Genomic DNA, 21,523 nt, shown 5'->3' on the forward strand with positions numbered 1-21,523 from the left:
GGCCGGACACCTTCTGAAACCTCGCCACATCCGGTCAAATCTCTGCCACGAGAGACAATCGCGAGTATCGAACGAGATTTGCGACCCGAGTTTAATCGTAAACAGACCTCTAACAACCCGATGGATTTTCCTATCAGCATTTTTCCCATTTCTCGCGTCCGACTTATCGCGACTACGGCTCCCGCTTCCTGTCGTCCTTCTTCAAGATACACCGGGATTAGCCTCGGCGAGCGAGCTACGTTTCGAAAGTAAGATAAATTGCCGGGGCTCTCGTCTATACGAAACGGTATCATCGACCATCGTGTACTCACATTCGGCAGAGTCGCTTCTCAGAGAAACGCGGTGCATAGACGAGGAAAAGTATGTCGGGGGAGAAATTAACGCATCCGGTTGTTTGTGCACGACACTCTCGTCCGATCGTTCGTGCGGAAGCAAACTCGCTTCATGCTGCGCTCCTCTATCTCCGCCGTCCGTTTCAGACTTCTGTTACGCGATATACGCCAAGTACGTGGATGAGGACACGCCACGAAGCACGAGATCCTCGTTCCACGAAGCTTGTGCGTCGTACACGATACCTCGCTGAACTGACACAATGCACGCGCCTGCTACATTCCCCGCTTCTCTCGTCCTTCCCTCGTCCTTTTACCCCCTTCCCCCGTTCGTCTCTCCCTCGTCGAGCATTTTCTCGCCTAAGTTGCCTTTCGTGGCTGCGAATTTCGGCCGAACTCAGCGACGATCGAACAGCTCGATCGAATCGAAGGAACTCTTTATCGGCCACGTCCGCGTCGCGTTGCGGGCAACGAGAAACGTAAATTTCGAATCGGTTCTACGGATCGACGGTATTCGCGCGTCGCTTGCGCCATGCACCGCCTTTACGATAATTTACTGTTTATTTACTCGACTGTAATCTCACCGGCGATAAATATCCGGCGAGGGATCGCGAGTGTCGCGTTTTTATTGTGGCCGATCGAGGGACACCGATCGTTCGTTCCCACATGGTCGAATGGAAGGTCGAGCACGGTCGAGAAAAGAACCAACGGTTAACAATGTAAGGGGCGATTCGAAGACATTTCGAAACGGCGCGTTTGACGCCGATAAAATAATGAACAAACGCGCGTTTGTCATCGCGGCGACAGGTATCCGCCTGGCGATACCTGGACCTGCGAGCCGAGATAAGCATAATTTACCGAGGAGAATGCTTAAAAGAGCGAGCATTATCTTCTCGTGTAAACTATACGCAACGGAGAGTATGCCTCTCACGTGCGCGCGATTATTTCTCGCTACGCGGAAACGGTTAAAGACAATATCGTGAAAATATGGCTATTGTGTATCTGGCCGAGATTATCTAGCCAAACATCGGACTGTAGCTGGCAGATCGATACGTTATCGCGGCCCAGAATCCAATCGGCAGTATACGAGTTCCACGATGTTGCTTAAATACGAAAACGCTCGCGATTTATACCACAGAGTGAGGTATGAAAGCGGATAACGGCGTGGAAATACGAAGTAAATTTGCGCAACTCTCAATTTGCTTCGTAAAATTATATCGTATTTATTATCTAGCTAAACGACAGCTAAAGAAAACGACACGATGTTCCAGAAGCACGCACGAGAGAATCTCGGAGGAGTGGAGCACCTATCGTTAACTCGATCCGCCTCGTCGTCCCTGACAATTTCATTTGCTCCGTTATCTGTCGACCTATCGTCCGGGACATTCGTTACACGTTCGTTAAAAGATGTAACCGAGCGTTGCGACCGATAATGAACCAGACACTCTCGGATCGAAACGAATGGAAGCGGATAAGCCGGGTGCGTTGGGCTATTTGTTGCTACAACGCAACTGCGCGTCGCTCGTTAGGATACCGGGTTATCCCCCGTGTCGTTGATCCAGTTTTCACGCTCGCACGCTACCAGAAGAGAAGAACAAAACGAGAAGGAGGCAATAAATACGGCGAAAGCCGATCCAGCGAATATTTCTGCCGATCTTGTCGATACGGCGGCGTAACGAATCCCGTCCGCTCGTGGAATTTATTTCGATCGGAAAAGTCGACGCTCGACGAATAAATCATGGAATTTTACAATATGCTTCGCGTTGCTACGCGTGTCGGCGGTCGGACACACCGTTGCACCAATGATCACACCTACGTCTTATCGTTTGCGATCGAACGCCGATGCAAATCCGCTACAACGGTCGCAACGCGTCCAACAAAGAGCCGAGTCGACAGCAAACAGGAAAAAACAAATCGGTTTTCTAATTTACACGCAACGCTAAACCCAACATTTTTTCCCGCGGACGGTCCTCGAGTCCCACGATCGAAACAATAACGGATGGTCCTCGGGTCCAACGACGTTCACCATGAACAGGATAATCCTATGATCCACGTCTGCCACCCACTTGTACACCCACCGAGTTAAGCAAACGCGGGTGAACACAGTGTCGATTATTCATAGGGGATCGTTGCACCAGGACGCGGTTAACTCGTCGATTTACTCAACACGCGTATCCCTGTGTCTCTGTACGTGATTCGTGTTCTACGGTTTGTTCGTCCGCGATGGAATACGCTCGACACTCACTCGGACATCGAGGACCCACGGTTACCTCAGCCACCCACGCGTCCCGATTTTTCGTCGTTCCTCACCGCAGTCACGGGAACGTGGCGTGATAGGGATGGTAATTTACCGTCATTATAGGTAACTAAGACGGGCGACGTGCGCCAATGGCGCACAAACCGTTCTCATCGAAGGCTGAATTTCACAGCCTCGTTATCGATCGTTGAAATAAACAGTCGATTTTAGTGAGCGTCGGCAATCGAAAACGATGGCTCGCGTGCGTGACAAACGTTCCGTCGACGTTTCCTAAATTGCGCGCGTCCCTATGCCTCTTCTCCAGATATACGAGTACGTAATGATCGCGATGACGACGAAACAGGGAGAGAGAAACGAAGAAAAAGAAGCATCTCCTACGGTATCGCGGTAAGGAAGAAGGAACGTGTCGTGTCGAGGTAACAATTGTTAGCATGTGGAAGTGGAGCGAACGAAGTCATTATGAAAGACACGCGGAAGGAGGAGTACAGGTGTTTTGAAGGTAGCGAGAGATTGGAGCGCCAACGTCCCGAGGGGTGATTACGTCGGAGCGGCGACGCTGAGCGCCCCTTGCCGTGTAATTAACATCGTTAAAACATGGATATTAAATAAATTATAAATAATTATGTTCGACGGCGTTAACGACCACCATCCTAGCCCATAGCGATATGACGCTGCTTCGCTCGGCTACATTTACGTTATCGATTGCAACGTCGAACACAGAGCTTGCGTCTCGACTTCCGTCTGGACTCGGATCCTCGGCTTTAAAGTCCTGGTGAATATTTATTCCGATATATTCCGAAGCGACTCGGTCGGAGGCGACTCGCGAATAACATCTGCTAGACTTAATCGAGAGTTAACGAGCGTCGCGCTGCTTTCGATCGCCGTGAAATCGGATAAACAGCGTTCTCGATGTTTTTACGAGGTCAACCAGAAATCTGGAATTCGACGCGCGAATCGCGAAGCTCGTCGTAAAACTACCCACTACGACGTACTTCCGCGGAATTAACGTCGATAAAAAGCTACGAGCCGTTTTATAACGTTCGCTGCCGCTATAAAAAAAAAAAAAAAAAAAAATAACGTTCGCACGTATCTCGCGACGATGAACGCACTCGTAACGTAAACCGCGCGAGAGTCACACGGTGTCTCTGTATCTGTCACCTATTTTCGTGCGTGTGTTGGTGAATCTTTCGAAACGAATTATCATAATCCCCGTAGTAACGCGACACGTCGTGTCGATTCGCGGCTCGAGCCTTTGAAAAATCTGGTTTCCTCGGTTACCGATGGAAAGCTCGCGCGCCACCGTGCTCCATCATAATCGTAGGAACTTTAAAAGTCGATAATGGCTCAATAACGGGACCCAGTCGAGAGAGCGTACCGGTTTCTAATCTCTGAAAAAGATTAGGCAGCGGAGAAACAAGCCGAGATCTGTCGGATGGCAACTGCCAATCGGAATATCTCGATCGGCCATTATAATTCAAATGGGTCCATTAAATGTATTCACGCGCTATTAGAGCCGGCGCGGATTTTCTCGCCTCTCACGGCCCGTTTTCTCGCGATTGGCCTCGGCAAGGATGTCGGGCGACGAAGTGCACCATATCGATCCTCGCCTTAACGCCGTTTCCATTAGGTTAACGACCCTATCGCCTGATAAACTATTCACCATGCGAATAATTGCGATGCGATTCCGTACATTGCTTCGGCTATCGTCTACCAGCCGTTTCAACAGTAACTACCGACCGAAGATGGAGAGTCATAAATTCGCGTTCCTGCACCACGACGATGTCGGACACCAGGCCTCCATCAACGCCTCGTCGCGATTCTCGTAATTTCTCATCGACGCTTGACGTATAGCTATCGGCGCTAACGACACGGTTCCAACGACGTTAATAAAAACACCGACTACTCTATTACAACGGTAGCCATTAAGCGAGAAGCAATCTGTCGACGAGCTGAATAGCTCAATTGGTCGGGCCGGTTGTCCGACAAGTAGATGATTTTGATTTAGAATCTACTTTGACTCTTTAGATCGCTCCAATGTCTTCCATCTAAACTTTCAACGATCGAACATTCACTCGACGATCGATAGATACTGCCAAGCGAGATTCACCCTGAGGGACAGAGCTCTGACACACGCCAACAGCTTCGTCGAAAGTCGGACGCCGAGTGGACAGAGGTTCCAGCAGCGAGCAGCACGGAGGGTTGAAACGAATCCAGCTGGTGTTACCCCGTAACCGCAGAGTGGCGCCCGCTAACGGAGACGCCTGGAAGCATCAGGCGTCCCGGCGTCCATGGTTCCCCGGATTGCCACCAGATCGAGATACGACTTCGCTTCTAATCGTGACACGGGGTATATATCGCGCGCCGATAAAACAGGATCGTCGATCCAGCTGTAAGTCTACGATCGATTCAATTATGCTAATCACGGTAAAATAAGTTGCACAACGATTACCACGTCGGAGATCTCAATACCGACAACTTGTTGCGAATAAATCTTCTTGCTTTTTCGTTGCGATCGATCCCGTTCCGTGATAACGTTGGGAAAAGTACGCGACACGAGTTCTATGAGAAACCGCGCTTATGAGAACCTAAATAAATTTACAGCGCCGTCAACACTTGCTCCCGGCATCGAGAGCGATAGAAAGACGATGGAAACACGGGCAAAACGAGTAAAGCGTCATCGATATCGTTTCGTCTGCGACAAGAAGAGTATCGGGACCACCGTGAATGACACGAATCTACGCGGCGACAAGTGCATACAATGGTATCCTGACCGGATATACGGCGAGGGACGAGGAGCATGGAGAGAGAGAGAGAGAGAGAGACGTTCTCTTTAACCAGCAGCCACTTCAACCAACTTAACCATCGCTGACTCGTTATAGCATAACGGTTCGACAGTCGACAAAGGTGCGAGATCGCCCCAATCGAAGCGACGTCCTCGATTATCACGCGTTCACAGCTTTATAAAGGCCCGAAAAGCGCGACAGAGGGTGTGCGATGAGTGAACCAGAGCAGAACAGGACGAAGGCGGAAAAAAGAATACAGAAGGGGTGAAATCGGCGACCCCGTTGATTCGAAGAGATTTGAGGCTCGTAACGAGGGTGCAGAGGATCAGGGGGCATCTGTCAAACAGTGTCTTTGAAAATAAAAAAAATGCAGTCTCAAAGGTTCCGAGCACGCGCGTATCGCAGTTTTCGATCCTCTATTTCCTCGTCCCTCTACCCCGTTGATTCCCTTTTAAATACTCGGGAATGGAGTGGGCGACGATTAAAATTTGAAAATTACACGAATACTCGCAATATTTTTCACTCGCACGACCCGATAGTCGTTTAAAGGGGGGAATATTTTTGTCCGGTACGGCGAGGCAATTATTTGGAACCAACGAATCGATCTATCAAGTGAAATACACGCGAAACCGGCAAATATTACGCGAGTCAAATTAGTCGAGTGGAAGAGAGCAACAGTGTTGAAAATCGAAATACATGGCTTGGTTATAACACCCATCAAAGTCGAGCCGTGCGAGTGACAATCGAACGACACGCACCGACGTACGAAAAATACAAAAAGAGACGCGCGTGGAAACGGCGCGCCGAGTGGTTTACCTGCAATGCTATTTTTGCGACAGGTACGCAACCAGTGCGTAAGCGCGGCGAAAAAAAGAAAGCGGACGGGGTTCGTCAGAGGAACATTATATACGTGGCTTGGCACCCCTTTTGCCACTCGCGAACACAATGAGCGGCTTTGTTGAAAATTTCTGCGGGCTTTTGACCCCGGTTTTCCGCGTTCACCCACCCTGCCTCTCGCCATTTTCGCCCATGCATTTCGTTCCCCAATACCCTACCGATCGGCTCATACGCCACTGAGTTCCCATAGGAAGATTCCCGTTCCCCATTCGACGCCGATCCCGTGAAATCCGGCTCATTAAATCGCTTGACGTATTTCGAGATGGCACGTTCGCACGCGCTTCCAGCTCCTATCAAAGGCAACGCTCTGCTCTTCTTCTACCAGCCTCACGATGCGTTTGCACGCGTCGAAAAATCAAATCCTCGCCCTCTCAAAGCCCCGTTACGATAATGAATATATTAAATGTAAACAGATTAGGAACGACTTCGCGGTGAAATTCTTTCGCGCCCCACGATCCCTTCTCGTCTCTCGAGCGTTAGATCGTCCGTTAGAGGCGAGAAACGAGTAGCTGGACAATCGATAACGACGAGATAAATTATTCAAAAAGTATCGTTACGACCAGCTGAAATTATTTATAAAACAGAGGCCGGCCGTGGTAGTCGCTTTATCGCCGCTAATGAGCCCGTAAGCCCTCGAGGAGACAAGTAGATCGTTGATGCAATTATGGTATCGGGTCTTGTGAAAAACAAATCTCGTTAAAAGTAAGCAGGGAAAGTGGAGTCTATTAGGAGCGAGTGCAAGATACAGGTATCGTCCAAGAGAACGCCGAACAGATAAACGCAATGACCATGGGGGTCGGACTCATATACAAGCGAACAAAGATCAGATACAAACAAAGAGACTCTTTCCACATTAACCTTACGTAACGAGCAAAGCTCACGACCGAATGCGTTCGCGAGTTAGATCGATACTGCCACATGGATATAGCATCGTTTTGATTCCAGTTGTGTCCATGGTGGTTGCTTTCGCTGCTCGGCGCGCTTTTCTCTTTATACGTTTTCGCTTTCTCGGCTTACGTCCAGGCAACGCAGCGTCCGAACGAGCGTACTCGAAAAAATGAATACGCGCGTGCTGTGGATTCGCGAACAGAACGAACGAAGCTTTGATCCTTTGAGAAGAACGCTTTGCGGACTCGACGGCAAAAAGGCGAGTTTAGGTTCCATCCCACTTGTCACAGTAAATAGTAATAAATGTTGCCTCCGTATCGCTTCATTGACGAACCGGCCGACGAACTTTTTCCAACCGAGTCGTTCTCCTCGAGCGAAACAGTCGACCCGAACGCGCACTGTCTGCGAATCGAAAGCCGTATCGAAACGCTTTCCATCAGGTTGCCAGTTTCCCCCGATATGAATCGAACTTCCAACTATCCTCTTCGAAGCGTCTGTTCGTCTTTGGCAAGTTAATGCGAAATCGATGTTATCGATATTCAGTAATTAAATCTTCTCGCTATCTACGTGAAATCGCGAATTACCTCGAAATGACATGACATTTTTGTAATAATTGGTTCCATAACGATGTAGATTTGCACAGTTAAAACGTCCCTTTTGCGCCATCTGCACCTCTATAGCCGTTTCTATGTACGGCGAGTCGTAACAGAGTGTCTCATCGACACCGACGAAGCACGGACGGAATTTAACGATTCGCATCGACGATTCTTCGTCCAGTGAAACGCAGGCGAATACCTGACACTCGCCAAGCCGAGACTGGGCTTCCATCGCTCATTGGAACTATGCTAAATACCATCTAACGAATACATACGGGTAGCTCTCTTTGATACAAAGCTTCTCTGCTTTATATAAAGCGGCGGCGAACTATTTGCCCTGTGGTCCACAGAATTTCAGCCTATGATGAAAGATCTAATGAACCTTTGCCTGTTTCGCAAAGCGTACACGCTATTCGGCCAGGGGATCGGTTACTGCGTCCACGGTCCGTCGCTAATTAATTAACATTCTCTCGGAAAAATTCGCACGGTTGCGTACATTTTGGATAATTGGCTCATTTTCACGAATATCGCGCTTCAAACTTCTCCACGTTGCTCGTTCGATCCACGTTCTGCGGTGAAAATGCAAAACCGTACGCTCTCAACCGTCCATACGGTCGTTCTCATCGTATTAGTACCCGATCAGAATTCGTAAAAAAAAAAAGAGGCAGGAAAAAAGGGAAAACGAAGAAAGCCAGAGAGGGATAAGGGAAAAAGGCTCGTCGAGCCTTCTCCAACGCCATCTCCAACGAGCACATGGAACGCGTCTCCTCGCAGACAGACGCGTGAGACTCGCAACCGCGGGAATTCGGTAACCGATCGCCCAGAGAGGTAATTAGCCCGAACCAATGAAATTAAAACGATTTTACTCCGGCGCGTTTGCGAGTTTTTTATCCGTCGGATAACTACGCCCGCTACTACAGCCCAGTCCAGGTAGACCGACCGTCAATGTACTTGTGCGGTAAATGGCACATAAAACGAGTCTGGTGCACGTCACCAGACGCGTGAATGCCTCCTCTTTTCTGACTCTCGTCTCTTTCGTCAACTTGTTCCTTTTACAATGGTAAAGAGATGCTGTGACGGGGGACACGTTCCGACAGCCGAGCAGATTCGAATCTCTAATTAATAGAATGCAGATTTATCCGTGTATTAAAGTCGTGCGAGATACGTACCGAAATCACATAGATGCGCCTGTAAGCCGCTTACGACCACTTGTACAACGACGGAAACCACTTTTCGAGATAAGTTGTAGATCTCTAATCTCTTGGTCTTTCTCTTTCCGGCCTCCCATCCGTACAGTTCCGTGCCCCTCTCCCATCGTCTCTTTCTCTCGTTAAACCACCAGCCCCGGATTAGGACCCTCTGCCGTTCGTCGAATATTCGTACAAGGATCGTGCCGGGTTTCGAGTTGTTACCAACTTTTTGCGAATCTACTGCTGCTAAATTCGCAGAAGGAAATAATACCGCGCGTTAATTAACGGACGGCGCTGTTTAATCGACGTGGTGACTCTCGTTTTCATGTCAGAGGCATAATTAGTGGAAGGGAGGAAAATATATTTACACGTTGGCATTCGACAAGTACGCGGCGATACTTCTCGCGTTTTAATAACGGATTAATATATGTATCAGCGAGGACACAAAGGTGCCGTCGGCGTTAGTTGGCCAGAGGAAGAGAGGAGAGTAAACTCGCGGAAATGCGAAGAGGGGAATTTGATTTCCAACCCGTGGAAAGAAACCCTAGTCGTTACGTAATTAATTTCGCGGTACTGCGAGACTCGTTAAAAATTTGAACTGCCAGCCAATCATCGCCAACGGCGCGATACGAAAACACGGAATTTACTGAATTTGATTTTCTACCCTACGTGCCTTTCGTATCGTTTTACCCAAATTAATCGTATGCGAACCACACGCGTGCGAAATCGTTCGAACTTGTTTCCGTGTAAACTCGGAGCGCGATCGGAACGAAACTGCGCGACACGCGACAACTTCGTTAGAATGGCACGCGTACCTATCTTTCGCGAATTTGTTTTACGATTCGCGAGATGAAGATCGAACGACGAAACCAATTTCCGCGATACGAAAGAACGCGATACTTAAACGAGCGAAAAGACGCGGAATTGAGCCCGCAAGGGGATATCTCGGATACATACGCGCCGAAAACGCGCATCTCGTCACAGGATATGGGACGTCTGGGAAATGAATTCGCTACTTGGTCGGTGAATATGGTACTCCGTTAAGACTTCTACGTGGCTGGAATGCGTCACGAAACAGAAGTGCACAGTGAGTGGCTGGCAACGTGCGCTATACATTTTATGACTCTATCGGAACCACGATGTCAGGCCGCCACCGCGTCGCGGAATAACTAGTCTGACTGGACGCAGCCAGTTTTCTCATCCCACTGCCATGTTCTTCGATACCTGAACAGGAATAACGTTCCCCTTAATAATCCGCATTAGTTAACAAGCTACTAAAAGCAGCACAATTAAAACAACGAACGCAGCCCGCTCGAGTATCCTCGGTGCAATCGGACTTGCTAATCTTCTAAAGGCAGAAATAACGATCGAATGGAGAACGAACGATAGTCGTTTATGTACGGTAGAGTTAATACGATGGTGCAAGGAGGAGGCGGTAAAGAACCCCGCAAATCCGTGTACCGAGCGAATTCAACGTGTGGTCGAAGTAGATTGGTCGAAGAGATCGGTAAAGTGGCCGGTGGTCTCGTGTTTCGTGAACTTTAATCAGACGGACCAAACTCTCTGTGTTTCGCTGCTACGTCGTACTTAATGGAGCCTGCCTATCCTGGCCCTAGTCGATGCCCGATATAGCCGGAAATCCGCGCAAAATCCCCCTAAACCGCAAGATAAAGTTGTACGCTCTATCGGGAGGGACGATGAACAACCACGTCACTTTGCGAGCCACGACCCGAAGCATCCCTATACCTTCGATTTCGATTCATTCGCGGTCTAAGAATGCTTCGCGGACCCTTCCATTTCTACTATTCTAACTTCCGATTCGTTACCAGTTATTCCCTTCCTATAGAAGAGATTCGAATCTCGAAGGTTCTAAGGTGGGGAAATTGTAAAACCGTGATCTAACGCTTACACAATCGTACGCCTAATGTAATTGAACCAGACACGCAGTTACCAGCTATACCCCAGGTTTCTAGAAACTACACGAAATACTATATATTGCCGAGAACATCTTGAAATTGGTGGAGAGTACGCCGAATGACCGGTACCTCGGTAAACTTTGATCAGTCGGGACCGAACTCTGCGCGCGTCTAATCCCACTAACTTAATGGCATCGTCTCTCTCTCTCTCTCTCTTTCCTGGTGTTCGACGCGAATACCAACTCAAGCCCGAACGTCGTATCGTCAACTAGAAGTACATGTTGCGTCGGAAACTGATACGAGCCTCGCGGACCGCCAACAACCGTTCTATTCATCGTCAGAGTTCAGATATTTGGGATGAGTTATTACGAGCAAGTCGCAGGGCAGACCTATCATTCTACGGAATGCTCGCATCGCGTGAATCGAGTCGCCGATTCCGAAAAAGATCGCGGTCGTTTCTTTTCGAATTTAGGACAGCGAGTTTAAAAGCGTAGTAAGGTCGATCGAATTATATCGGCGTAGATACGAAGCGGACAAAAATAGCGGCAAGAAGAACGATTTATTGAACGAAGATACAAGGAATTAGTAAATTATAAGCTACTGCGATAGAAAAGCCGTTAATTCTGACGACGCGGCAGCGGTCGACGATTACAGCGAGACCATTAAAAGGCAACAGTCGTGTAAGGGTCGTAGAGTGATAGCCACAGATGATTAAGTGACGCGACTTTGCACGAGACAGATCGAGAACTTGATCAAAGTGGATCGCTCTATTCTTATTTGATTCTCTATTCAATATGGATTTACGCGATTTAAAATTTTTATTGTGGGCTTTTCGTCGCAGAAACGAAGATCTTTCGATATCAATGCAGGAGTTAAACGATGTACTTTCGTAATATAATTGCCGCCGAATTTTATTATATAGGGTATAATTACTCTTTAAACACCATGTACAATGCAATTTGCGAGCGTCGCTTTATCGTCGACGCCCTGATTCTCATTTTCGCCGATGGTCTGGGGTTTCAGAGCGTGGCGGGAGATATATTTTTCGATCGAACGAAACGGGAAAACGCGACACAGTCTATCGAGAACATAATTTACTTACTTTTGTTGATTATTGTTTGCGGTGGGCATGGGGGTCGGCACCCTCGGCGGCGGAACTGGTATCGCTTTTCTTCTTCCTCCACCTGTTTGATGTATGGTCGGAGTAACGCGTCCGGTCGGTGCTATCCGGCCAGCCGTTCGAGGTCTCTCTGTCCGTACTTCCATATCGTTTCTGGAAATAATACAAAATGTCGCGTTGTCAAGCCTGCAGAGATAAAACTTCAGGGATTCTTCTTTCTATTTTTTCCTTTTTTCTTTTCGTCTCTTTTCCGTCGGCTGATTTCCACGTGTGTACCCGTCGTCCTCTATACCGTCTGTACGGTGCACGTAGAGAAAAAGAAAGGAACGATCCAGAAATTGCGACGAGGAAACGAGTCACGTAAAAGGCAGTCGACAAAAAAAACGAAATTATTACGAGACGCATTAGTAACCGGGACACAAAAGTGCCATTTTCTCTTGTGCTCGCAAGGCCAGGCAGACATCACAGAGATTGCCGGTGAACTTCGAAAGAGCGATTCCGAAAGTCGCGTGCACAGCGTGCGGAGTACACAGAGGAGAGGCCCGTAAAAAGGAGACGGAAAAATCACGGGGACCGAGCGCGCGAGACAGAAACCGAATCCCTCGCTTCTCCGCGCGCTTTGTTCGTCACGTGCTTTCGCGAAATCCTATTCGACCTTTAAACGTTTTAATTATTTCCGAAACAATTTCCTCCGATATGCGGCTGCGGCCAAACAATACGCTGGTCTGCCTAGCGTGCTCGAATTTTTTTATTTTACATCGCGAGCATACGTGCAATACCGTATCGCCACTTTCATAATCGCCGCTTTATTTAAACGTATCATTAATTCTCCGTTATTCTTTCAACCCTTGTGTTCCCACCTACGCGATTCCGCGGCAACAATGTGGCCTGTCCAATTATTTTTACAACTGCACAGGGTAAAAACAGCCGTGCGGGTTAAGCGAAACACGAATACCAGGCGGACGTGTGTTCCTAATTAAGCGCATGCCCTCGCTAATTTACCTCGATAAAAACGATAGAATCTAGTCTGGTGCTGGTACTCGAGCGTATCCCCGAGACGGTCGTCTGTTCGTGTGCGAATGCGTCGAACGCGTTGCATAGGACGCGCGTACGTGCACGTAGCATTTGCGTAACGGAATTTCAATTAATGATCTGCGTACGTCAGACTGCCGCGAGCCATTTCAATGAGCGCTTTCAACGTAGCCTGCCACCAAAGTGACGCCCGCGATCTCTCCCCTTGCCCCTCTCGCGTGCTGGTTTTCTCCGTTTTCCGTCATTCCCCTCCCCTCCTTACGTTCATGTAACCTCGCCACCCTTAATTCGGTTCCAATCTTTCTTCTTTCTCTGCCACACGATTGACTGCGTCGCCAGTGTTCCCGTGATTCGCGTAGTAGTCTCGACGTTTGTATCGCGTTCGAGGTGGAAGGGTAACGTTTCGCGCAGAGAAGTCGGTACTTCCGCTGTAAGAAGAAAAAAAAAAAAAAAAAAGAGAGAAGTCGATCCCGAATTTCCATTCGACACACGGAAACTGGCGGGAGCAGGAGCCTTCGGTTGCACGACTCGTACGAGGAAACCAATTGAAGAAAGGACGACGTTCGAAGGTACTCGCGAACCTTCTCAAGCGTGACTCGAAATCACGGAGCATCAAAAGATCCTCGAGAGGAAAAGACGAGCAAGAAAAAGGGTTAAAGTTGCGCGCTGCGCACTTCCGAAGCCCCTCGGTGCAAAAAGTCGTGAATGCGTTCGGGAAAACATAATGTATAGCGAAGAGAAGCGGCAGGCACAGCGTTGAAGATGAGTCGAAAAAGGCAACTCCTTCAGGAAGCAAGCGGCGTGACGGATACTTGTACCCTCTCGTGGGATCCATTCTTCGAAATTCGTCGGTTCCGCAATCTGGCCGCTCTACCGGAAGAAGTGCGAGCTTCGTGAACTTCCGCGGAGCTCTTTCAACGGGATGCATATATCGTTAAGAAGGCGGAAGACACGAGAAAGACGATAGCTACTTCATTCGTTTTGCGAAGAACAATTCTAGAAGCTGATCGAAAAATGGATCAATTAAATATTAATCGTTCGAATTGGTGGCACGACGAGTAACCTGCTTGTAACAGGAGAACGAAAGGAAGCGAACTTCCTGCTACGTGCAGGATATTCCATTAACCATCGAGATGTAGTTTCTTCGACACGTGCCACCACTTGGATTCTAGCGATTCGTCGATCGTCTTCCGCTCGTCACGCGGATGAATCGTATTCGAAAGCGCAGCGAAAATAATTCAATTGGCACGCGCATAAATCACGCGGAAAGGAAGACGCAAACAGGTGTGTCCGTTCAGCCGGAGACCTTCGTCCCCGCGCGCCTCGACGTCGGTACAATCGCAGTATCGACTCTCTGTAGCGACAATTCAACTGTCAGGACAATCGAATCAACGAAGGCTCCGATGCGCGATACCTCCGCGACACGCTTCGATGAACTGTACCGTACGCGTACACAATGAGCTCATTAAGCCTGAATGCGATTCAATTATGCGGGCCAATCAATGTAAATTCTCATCTGGACGTCTTCGAAATGATCCTGCGTTCCGACGAAACGCTCGTGGAGTATACGCGTACGTGGTGTTAACCGTGATGAACCGCGAATCAAAGGACAAGAGATGATCCGCGAAAATGACGACGGCCGATATCGACTTTCAATGGAGACCAGTCAGTCCCAAGTCGAGATTATCGTTTTTAATCACCGACCCACCGCAACCCCTCTTGTTCTTATTCAGCGTCCTCGACGCATCGCCTCGTTCGACGCCTCGTTTCACCCGTCTAACTCGACCGAACGACCTGTCGAAAGAGGAGAACGAGCAACAACCCCTTTCGCGTTCCCAACAACGAAACGTTTCGGCGTAAACAGAAACAGGATATCCCGCGAAAGAAGCCTCGCAGCGATCCGCGAGGCTCACCCTCCTTGATACCCATCGCGGGGGAGGACACAATCGAAGCGAGAAAAGGACACGGTTCGCGCAATCTCTCGAGCGTAGTGCAACATTGTTGTCACAGATGCTTTGCTCTCTCACAAAGAATAGAGATGGAGCAGCAGAATGCTGTTGGGTACGATCATTATTTCTCGATGTATAGCGTAGCGAGTCGGGAACTCCGAGAAGACAATGCACGTAGGCAAGTTGGTTAAAATATGCAGCCCCCGGCGTGCGTGGATTCGCGCGTTTTGCGTGTCTACGTGTATCAACGAACGCCCGAGCACGTCTAGAAGGGGGTGAGCAGCGTGAGAGGAGACGGAAAGCGGAGTCGCGAGGCTCGTATGTATTCGCGAATAAACGCGAACGCGTACACGACGTCGTGTACACAGGTGGAAAGAAAAAAAAAATCCTGTCGCTGGTCGACACGGCGAGACGAGGGCTCGATGAGGGAGAGAAGGTCAGAGGAAAAGAAAGGGGGGCTGGAAGCGAGAAAGGGAGGCGAAAACAAACTCCTGCCACGGTAGAGCTGCGCACAATGAAGGCATCTGCTTAGCAAATTGCGAAAAATAATCACGTTTACCCGGGATTCGAGTATGCGAACAGAGGCATCTCGAAAGCTGTCGTATCCGTATAACACAATAACACCTACTCGAGAGTCGACAAATGCGTTGAGAGAGAGAGAGAGAGAGAGAGAGAGAAAGGCAGAGAGAAGTCCAAGCTACCCCTAGATACGAGGCTATAAGGGAAAACACACTTGTTGAAAATACACGGGACGCGGAAAGAAAGAGAGAAAAAATAAAGCGACGTATTTCTACCAGCATACGGACGAAAACAATGTATCGCATTGCGAAGGTACGAAAGTTGGTGGTGTTGAATCCAGCCGGGCTCGCGATGCCCCAGACGCGTCCTCCCTCTTACGACGAAGCCAGGATCTCTTTCTCGCCACCTGGCTCCTCGCTCGCGAGGCGATGAATACACGCCACCTGGTCGACGATATCGCGTTTTCTTCCCAACCTCGCGACACGATCGCTCCTGAATCCATTTCCGCGGCAGTAATTATTTTTACGGTATATTAAGTCGGCGAGAAAGTTGCGCGTTATTGAAATTATGGAAATCGTGCAGCTTGTATTCATGGTTTCACGCTTCCGCTCACACAGCCTCCGCACGCACAGAGTACACCGCTCCGGGACGAATCCACCAACACGCATTACTATCTATCCTTGTAATTTCATGAAATATTTCGTGTTCAGCCGTATCCTCGTTCCAGTCTTTTACACATCCCGCCAATCCTGTTATCCTGATTCGCGTATCGAACCTTTTCATTCAAGTCTTCCAGCCTCGTCGCGTTACTCTCACACCTGGTGCGCCATGCATTCTAAAATCCATCTAGTCTATTATCTCCACTCCATCGTGTACACCGCGTCGACGAGATTTATTCGTATTTCGCCATATTTCTCGTACAATGGCCAACACACAACACCGAATCGATCGATTAATTCCGCTCAATGGAACAGTAACGAAGCGATCGGTGTCACGCGTCAAGCTGTTCGCGCCATTTGTTACGACCGCGATCGCGCGAATGATTCTCTAAGCGGAATCCAGGAAGACGTCGGACAGAGAAAAAATATTTCCTTGTTCGCGAGCTCGTTACGGAGCCATCTGAAAATTTATCGACGCTATTTACACTGGCTACAACATCGAGGATCTGTCGATTCCTATTAATCATCGACGCAGCGGTACACAGCTCTGTGCAACGGTTCGACTAAAACGCATACAGGAGTTTCTCATCTCGTGACGTGGTCAGCACATGTGACTAGTCCCGTTCTGTTCTCATGGCAATCCCGTATCGAAAATATCACGTGCTCGACACACTGCTGCGACTGACCCTCTCTCCGTGTTCTTCCAACGATCGCATTGTAGCGCATGACGGATCGTGATCGCCGCGAATCATGACAGAATTAGTATATCCAATGTTCGGACGGTTGCGATCCTGATAGCGGCTACGTGTAAAGTTTTCAAATTGATGGAACTCGTGGAAAATGTACGCATTTCGACGATACATTTTAGGTAAGAATAGAAAGAAATCTCGTGGAATACCAGTGATATCGAAACAACGTCCGCGCGTTTCCAACGTTTACAGTGGAATGTTGTAGCGTATAAATTTGTACAAAAAGGTCAAACGATGAACGTCGATGAAAACGTTATTTGCTCGGACCGGAAAATTCGTGGCAATCGTTTAAATTAACATGAGTTTCGGAATAATTTGACCGATGTTTTGGGAACTGGGCAAACAAGCTGCGACAATATTTGCACGCAAACGTGATTTAGTCGATGTTTGTTTAGATGTATAAACGATCTATGTATCACTTTCACGAGGATGGAGGAGGACAGGCGGACTTTATAAATCCGGGACAAATTAGTTTATCTTTGTGTCGGTGTTTAGCAGACGCTAAAAAGCAGTCGGGCCACCCAGATGCGAAAGGTTGCGCTAAAAATACAGCTCGTTTCTCATCGCGACACCCTTGCGCCTCGTGCTCCTTCGTTCGCCGGTCGTTTTTAAAATCACGCCACGGTTCGAACCGCCAAACGAATTTTTCGGACTGATGTTATATAAAACTACCCCCGCTCCGCGCCGTGGAAAAACGAGCGTTTCGATGCCCGTCCGGCCGATATTTTTTCCCAGTGAAAGACAATACCGTTGTCGATTAATTTTCAATAAATTTGCCTGCTCCGGTGCTGGCAAAACGATGAATTCTAAAATCGGTTGTCGGTGAATTTTTTACGGGGAATAGTCGGCGCACGCAGCAAACCGTCTGACGAGAGAAAGAGAGAATTCGTGTTTACCCTGCGATGCGTTTCGTTCGCATCGACGAAAGGTCCACACGCTAACGATGGAAAAAAACAAGGTAAAGAAGTAATTTACCGGCAACCAGGAAAAATTTGCCGGCGTGCGTTCGCTACTCGTGCATTTTTTAGGAGGGAATTTTTTTCGCCAACCACTCGGCTGCAGACAGTGCGCGTTAGACTATAGCAGTTCGAAACGCTCGCACAGGGAAAGCACCGGCCACGCTCGTAAAACAACAGCCAGGCTAGATTTCGACGTCGTCGAATAAACATTTTAATAAACGCCCGACCGACCAGCGGCAACCTGCAGAAAGAAAAAAAGGGAGAATTCTCCGGCTGAACATGCCCCAACTATCTCGATGCCCCTAATACCGTGCGCGAAAGCGGGATTTCCATCTTTTTATTCGTATCGGTACGAAGGTCGCCGCGATTAATTTCGTCCCTCGACGGCACGCGATATTTTACCCTCGTTCCAAGAAGAAAAAGTCTAACTTAAAGCTCGATCGCATGCACTGGTAACGCACCGTCGTGTCGAGTTCCTCTCGTCTAGTATACGATACGATACGACACGCACGACTGTGTTTCGTCACAGATGTTCGCACGCTGATACGTTATCCGTTCTAAACGCGGTTCGAAATCCTCTCGTTCATCGATCAAGATCTCATTCTTTTTCACTAACGTTTGTTCGAATCAAACAGCCATATTGGCTCTCGTCCGTCGGCACGAATGTCGCCAAGTATCCAATACGCGGTCATGATTGATGTTGTTTGTCGTCGAAGCAGGGGAGCACGCGGAACCGCTCGAATCACTTAATCCTCGGTATCAAGGATTCTATCTCTCGGAGAGCAAGAGACAAAAGAACGAAATCGATCGTTGAACCGTACGAAGCACGGACCTATAGATTTTACAGCCGTAGAACGTACGGAGGTACGATAAGTGGGACATATGGCAGGCAAATACGAGTGCAGCAAAAACAAATAGGTGTCTCTTCCCTAGCCCCTGACGATCTTTCAGTCCCCCTTTAACGACGCGGTCGCAGTACACGCGACAATGCCGGGGTTAATGAAAGACGTAGGTGCTAGTTATGGATGCCATAACTCAGCTGATGGGGCGCCGTAACATCGCCAAAATCAGCCTCTGTACTCTCAGTCACGGCCTATCCATCCCCCTATATATGTGTGTGTACGCGTGTATGACTTCTGACTCACAGCCTGTGGGGGTCCATCGGGGTGCGAAAAATAGAGAACGGGGGTGGCCGGGTACAAAAGCAAGGAGGCATTTCCCTGATAGACGAGCGCGAGCGAAATTGCTAATCGCATACACTGCTACGCCCGTGGGCATTCATTCGTTCAAATAATGAAAAATGGCGCACCGGCCAACCCGATAGGAATACCGTTTCGTGTTCTGTCGCGTGTCGATCACGATTGTTCCGAGGCTGTCATGCGCGTTTCTCTTTGCTCGCGCGAATCGCCGTTTCGATTACCAAAAACTCGTCACCTACCGCCCTTAATCTCTCCCACCTTCGGCTCTTGCCACTCACTTTGCCTCGACCCCTTTGCAACGTGTCTTGGGGTCGCGCAATTAATCTGCATTCATGAAAAACGGACTGCCCTTGGCATTTAGAAGCCGCTCGGAATATATAGTGTGTATATACATATACTATATCGGTATATATCACGGGGAAGATGGGGACGACTGGCAACGACTAGCAGCGAGCATCTTAATTTAATTAATTAACGAGATGCCGGAAGTAGCCAGGTTTCTTCTTCGACTTCTTCTTTGTTATATTCGTCTCCGCGTGCCGCCCTTCGAGGAGTCTCGCTGCAATTCCTGCTAATGAAGACCCACGCGTCCTAAAGCGCAAACAATAAACAGTACCACTTAACTCAAAGCACGCAACAGACACCAGGCCGTTTTTCCTTCTTCACCACCTTCCCTCTACGGTATTCGCTCGCACCATCCTGCAAAAGGAGCTCCCCTTCCCCTCAGTCGCGCCTGTTACCGCTCGGCTAGACTACTGAATCTAGCCTGAAAACAGGATACACGCGACACGCTTCCGTCGTTTTTCCGTTTCGCCTACCTTTTATAATATTTTCCCTCTACCCTTTTTCCCCTTTTTCACCCCGGCGCCCCTCGTACTGGCTAAAACACCGCGCTTTTCGTTTCGACTCGCAGCCTGTTTTTCTCGCGAGCATTGCTGCTCGCCATGCCGTCGTCTTTGCCAGCTTAAGAATTAGCGATGCTCGCTTAACCATCTGCCACGACTATCACGAGTCGCGTTTCTTCTGGCTTGTCGGGCACGTTCTGTTTAAAAGCTCGACTTAATTAGAAAGCGCGCGTACGAGCGTGCGAGTATCTTTTTAAATTATCTCCTCTTCCAGTGAAACGCGTTACGCGCCGTGCTCGTCGCTTTCGCGTTTGAAAACCAACCAACCGGTGAGAATGGAATCAAAAAAGCTTCGAACCGATGCCATCCAGGGAATAACGAATCGGTCACGACACAGAATATACCAATCCGCGACTATTTTTCTCGCTGGTCGAAAGGCCGAGGAACGTCCGGATTAGAAAGAACAGACCGATGAGCAATAAGAGAAACGAGTCTTTGATCGCTCTCAACAGGTTCCAGCCGGATCACGAATCCCTTTGTGTCAAAAATGTCTAATCGCATTTCAGTCAACCTCCGACCATTGAACGATTCGACCCAATCCTGCCGTCGTTCCTGCTCCTTTCCTGCTCCTCCGCTCGATTATTTTGTTTGTTTTCGGTCGTGGATCACCGGCCAAGTCGAATCGTCTTTCTCGGTTCTCTATTGCTAATCGATGTGTCGTAATTGATGTATTATTCTAAAATTTGATTGCCGCTCTGCGTCTTTCATATCTCTCTGTGCGCATATAAATTTGGGTATTTGAATATTTAAGAAACGAAGGATTAACGGTAAGAATTCCAAAGGTGGCCTTAATCCTAGTATCTTTTTCTAATGCCTGAGTTTCGTCTCCTCTTCGTTACAGAAAACTTGACGTGTTAATCTAGCCGAAACTGCGACTTACGGGAGACGTCGTCCACAAAATGGTCCACCGTATTTTACATCGTTGCATCGAATATCGATCGGTGCGGAGTCACTAAGCCTCCTTTAACCGGCGCTGTCCATGGAGATCAGAATGCTACAGAGCTCCGCGTTGCATTTAATCACGACGTCGCCCATTACCTCATCGCATTATGACTCTATCGTCGCAGACCGTGCGGAGCATGAACCGCGTATGCTCACGCACGGTTCGCCCTGCTCCAACGCACACGCAAACACGGCCTTGTGCTCGCACGAGTCTTTACAAGCGGGTCGCATAAATTTAGCGAGACGCGCGTCTCGTCTTTCCGGCGTCATAGGAACTGCGGCATCATAGCCCACGGCGTTCATTAAGATATAAATTGAAGATAATCGAAGATAATTTAATCGCGACCGTTTCTTTCCTCGCGATCCATTTGGGCGTCGCGTAAAATACATTTGATCCGTTTGAGAACGTTCGCGGCTTCCTGACCGGGATCTCATATTTTTTGGAAGAATATTTTTATATGATCTGTTAATAACGTTGAAACCGTTTTTATTAGACTTCCCTTTACGTCACGCGCAACGCTATAACGATTCGAACGTTTGAATATTTGACAATCTACATTTATAAAGCGTCGAAAATCGTAACTGAAATCGAGGTTATACTGAAATAATAGATTTTCCGGGTCGTCTGAGTCGA

General features: G+C 48.6%; 1 protein-coding gene across 4 annotated transcripts in view; it reads right to left on the reverse strand.

Moving 5' to 3' along the window:
* LOC117231999 overlaps positions 1–21,523 on the reverse strand; it is a 257,984-nt gene that overhangs the window by 204,349 nt on the left and 32,112 nt on the right. For all 4 annotated transcript variants that reach the window (XR_004493050.1, XM_033491062.1, XM_033491064.1 and 1 more), the window contains exon 2: positions 11,959–12,129. Coding sequence is in view for 3 of the 4 variants with exons in the window: in XM_033491062.1 (XP_033346953.1) it covers positions 11,959–12,122 (164 nt within the window). In the remaining variant the exon portion in view is untranslated. The remainder of the gene's footprint in view (positions 1–11,958; positions 12,130–21,523) is intronic.

This window comes from Bombus vosnesenskii, unplaced genomic scaffold, assembly GCF_011952255.1.
Source record: "Bombus vosnesenskii isolate JDL3184/JDL3185 unplaced genomic scaffold, Bvos_JDL3184-5_v1.1 scf7180000013277, whole genome shotgun sequence".
Lineage (NCBI taxonomy): Eukaryota > Metazoa > Arthropoda > Insecta > Hymenoptera > Apidae > Bombus > Bombus vosnesenskii.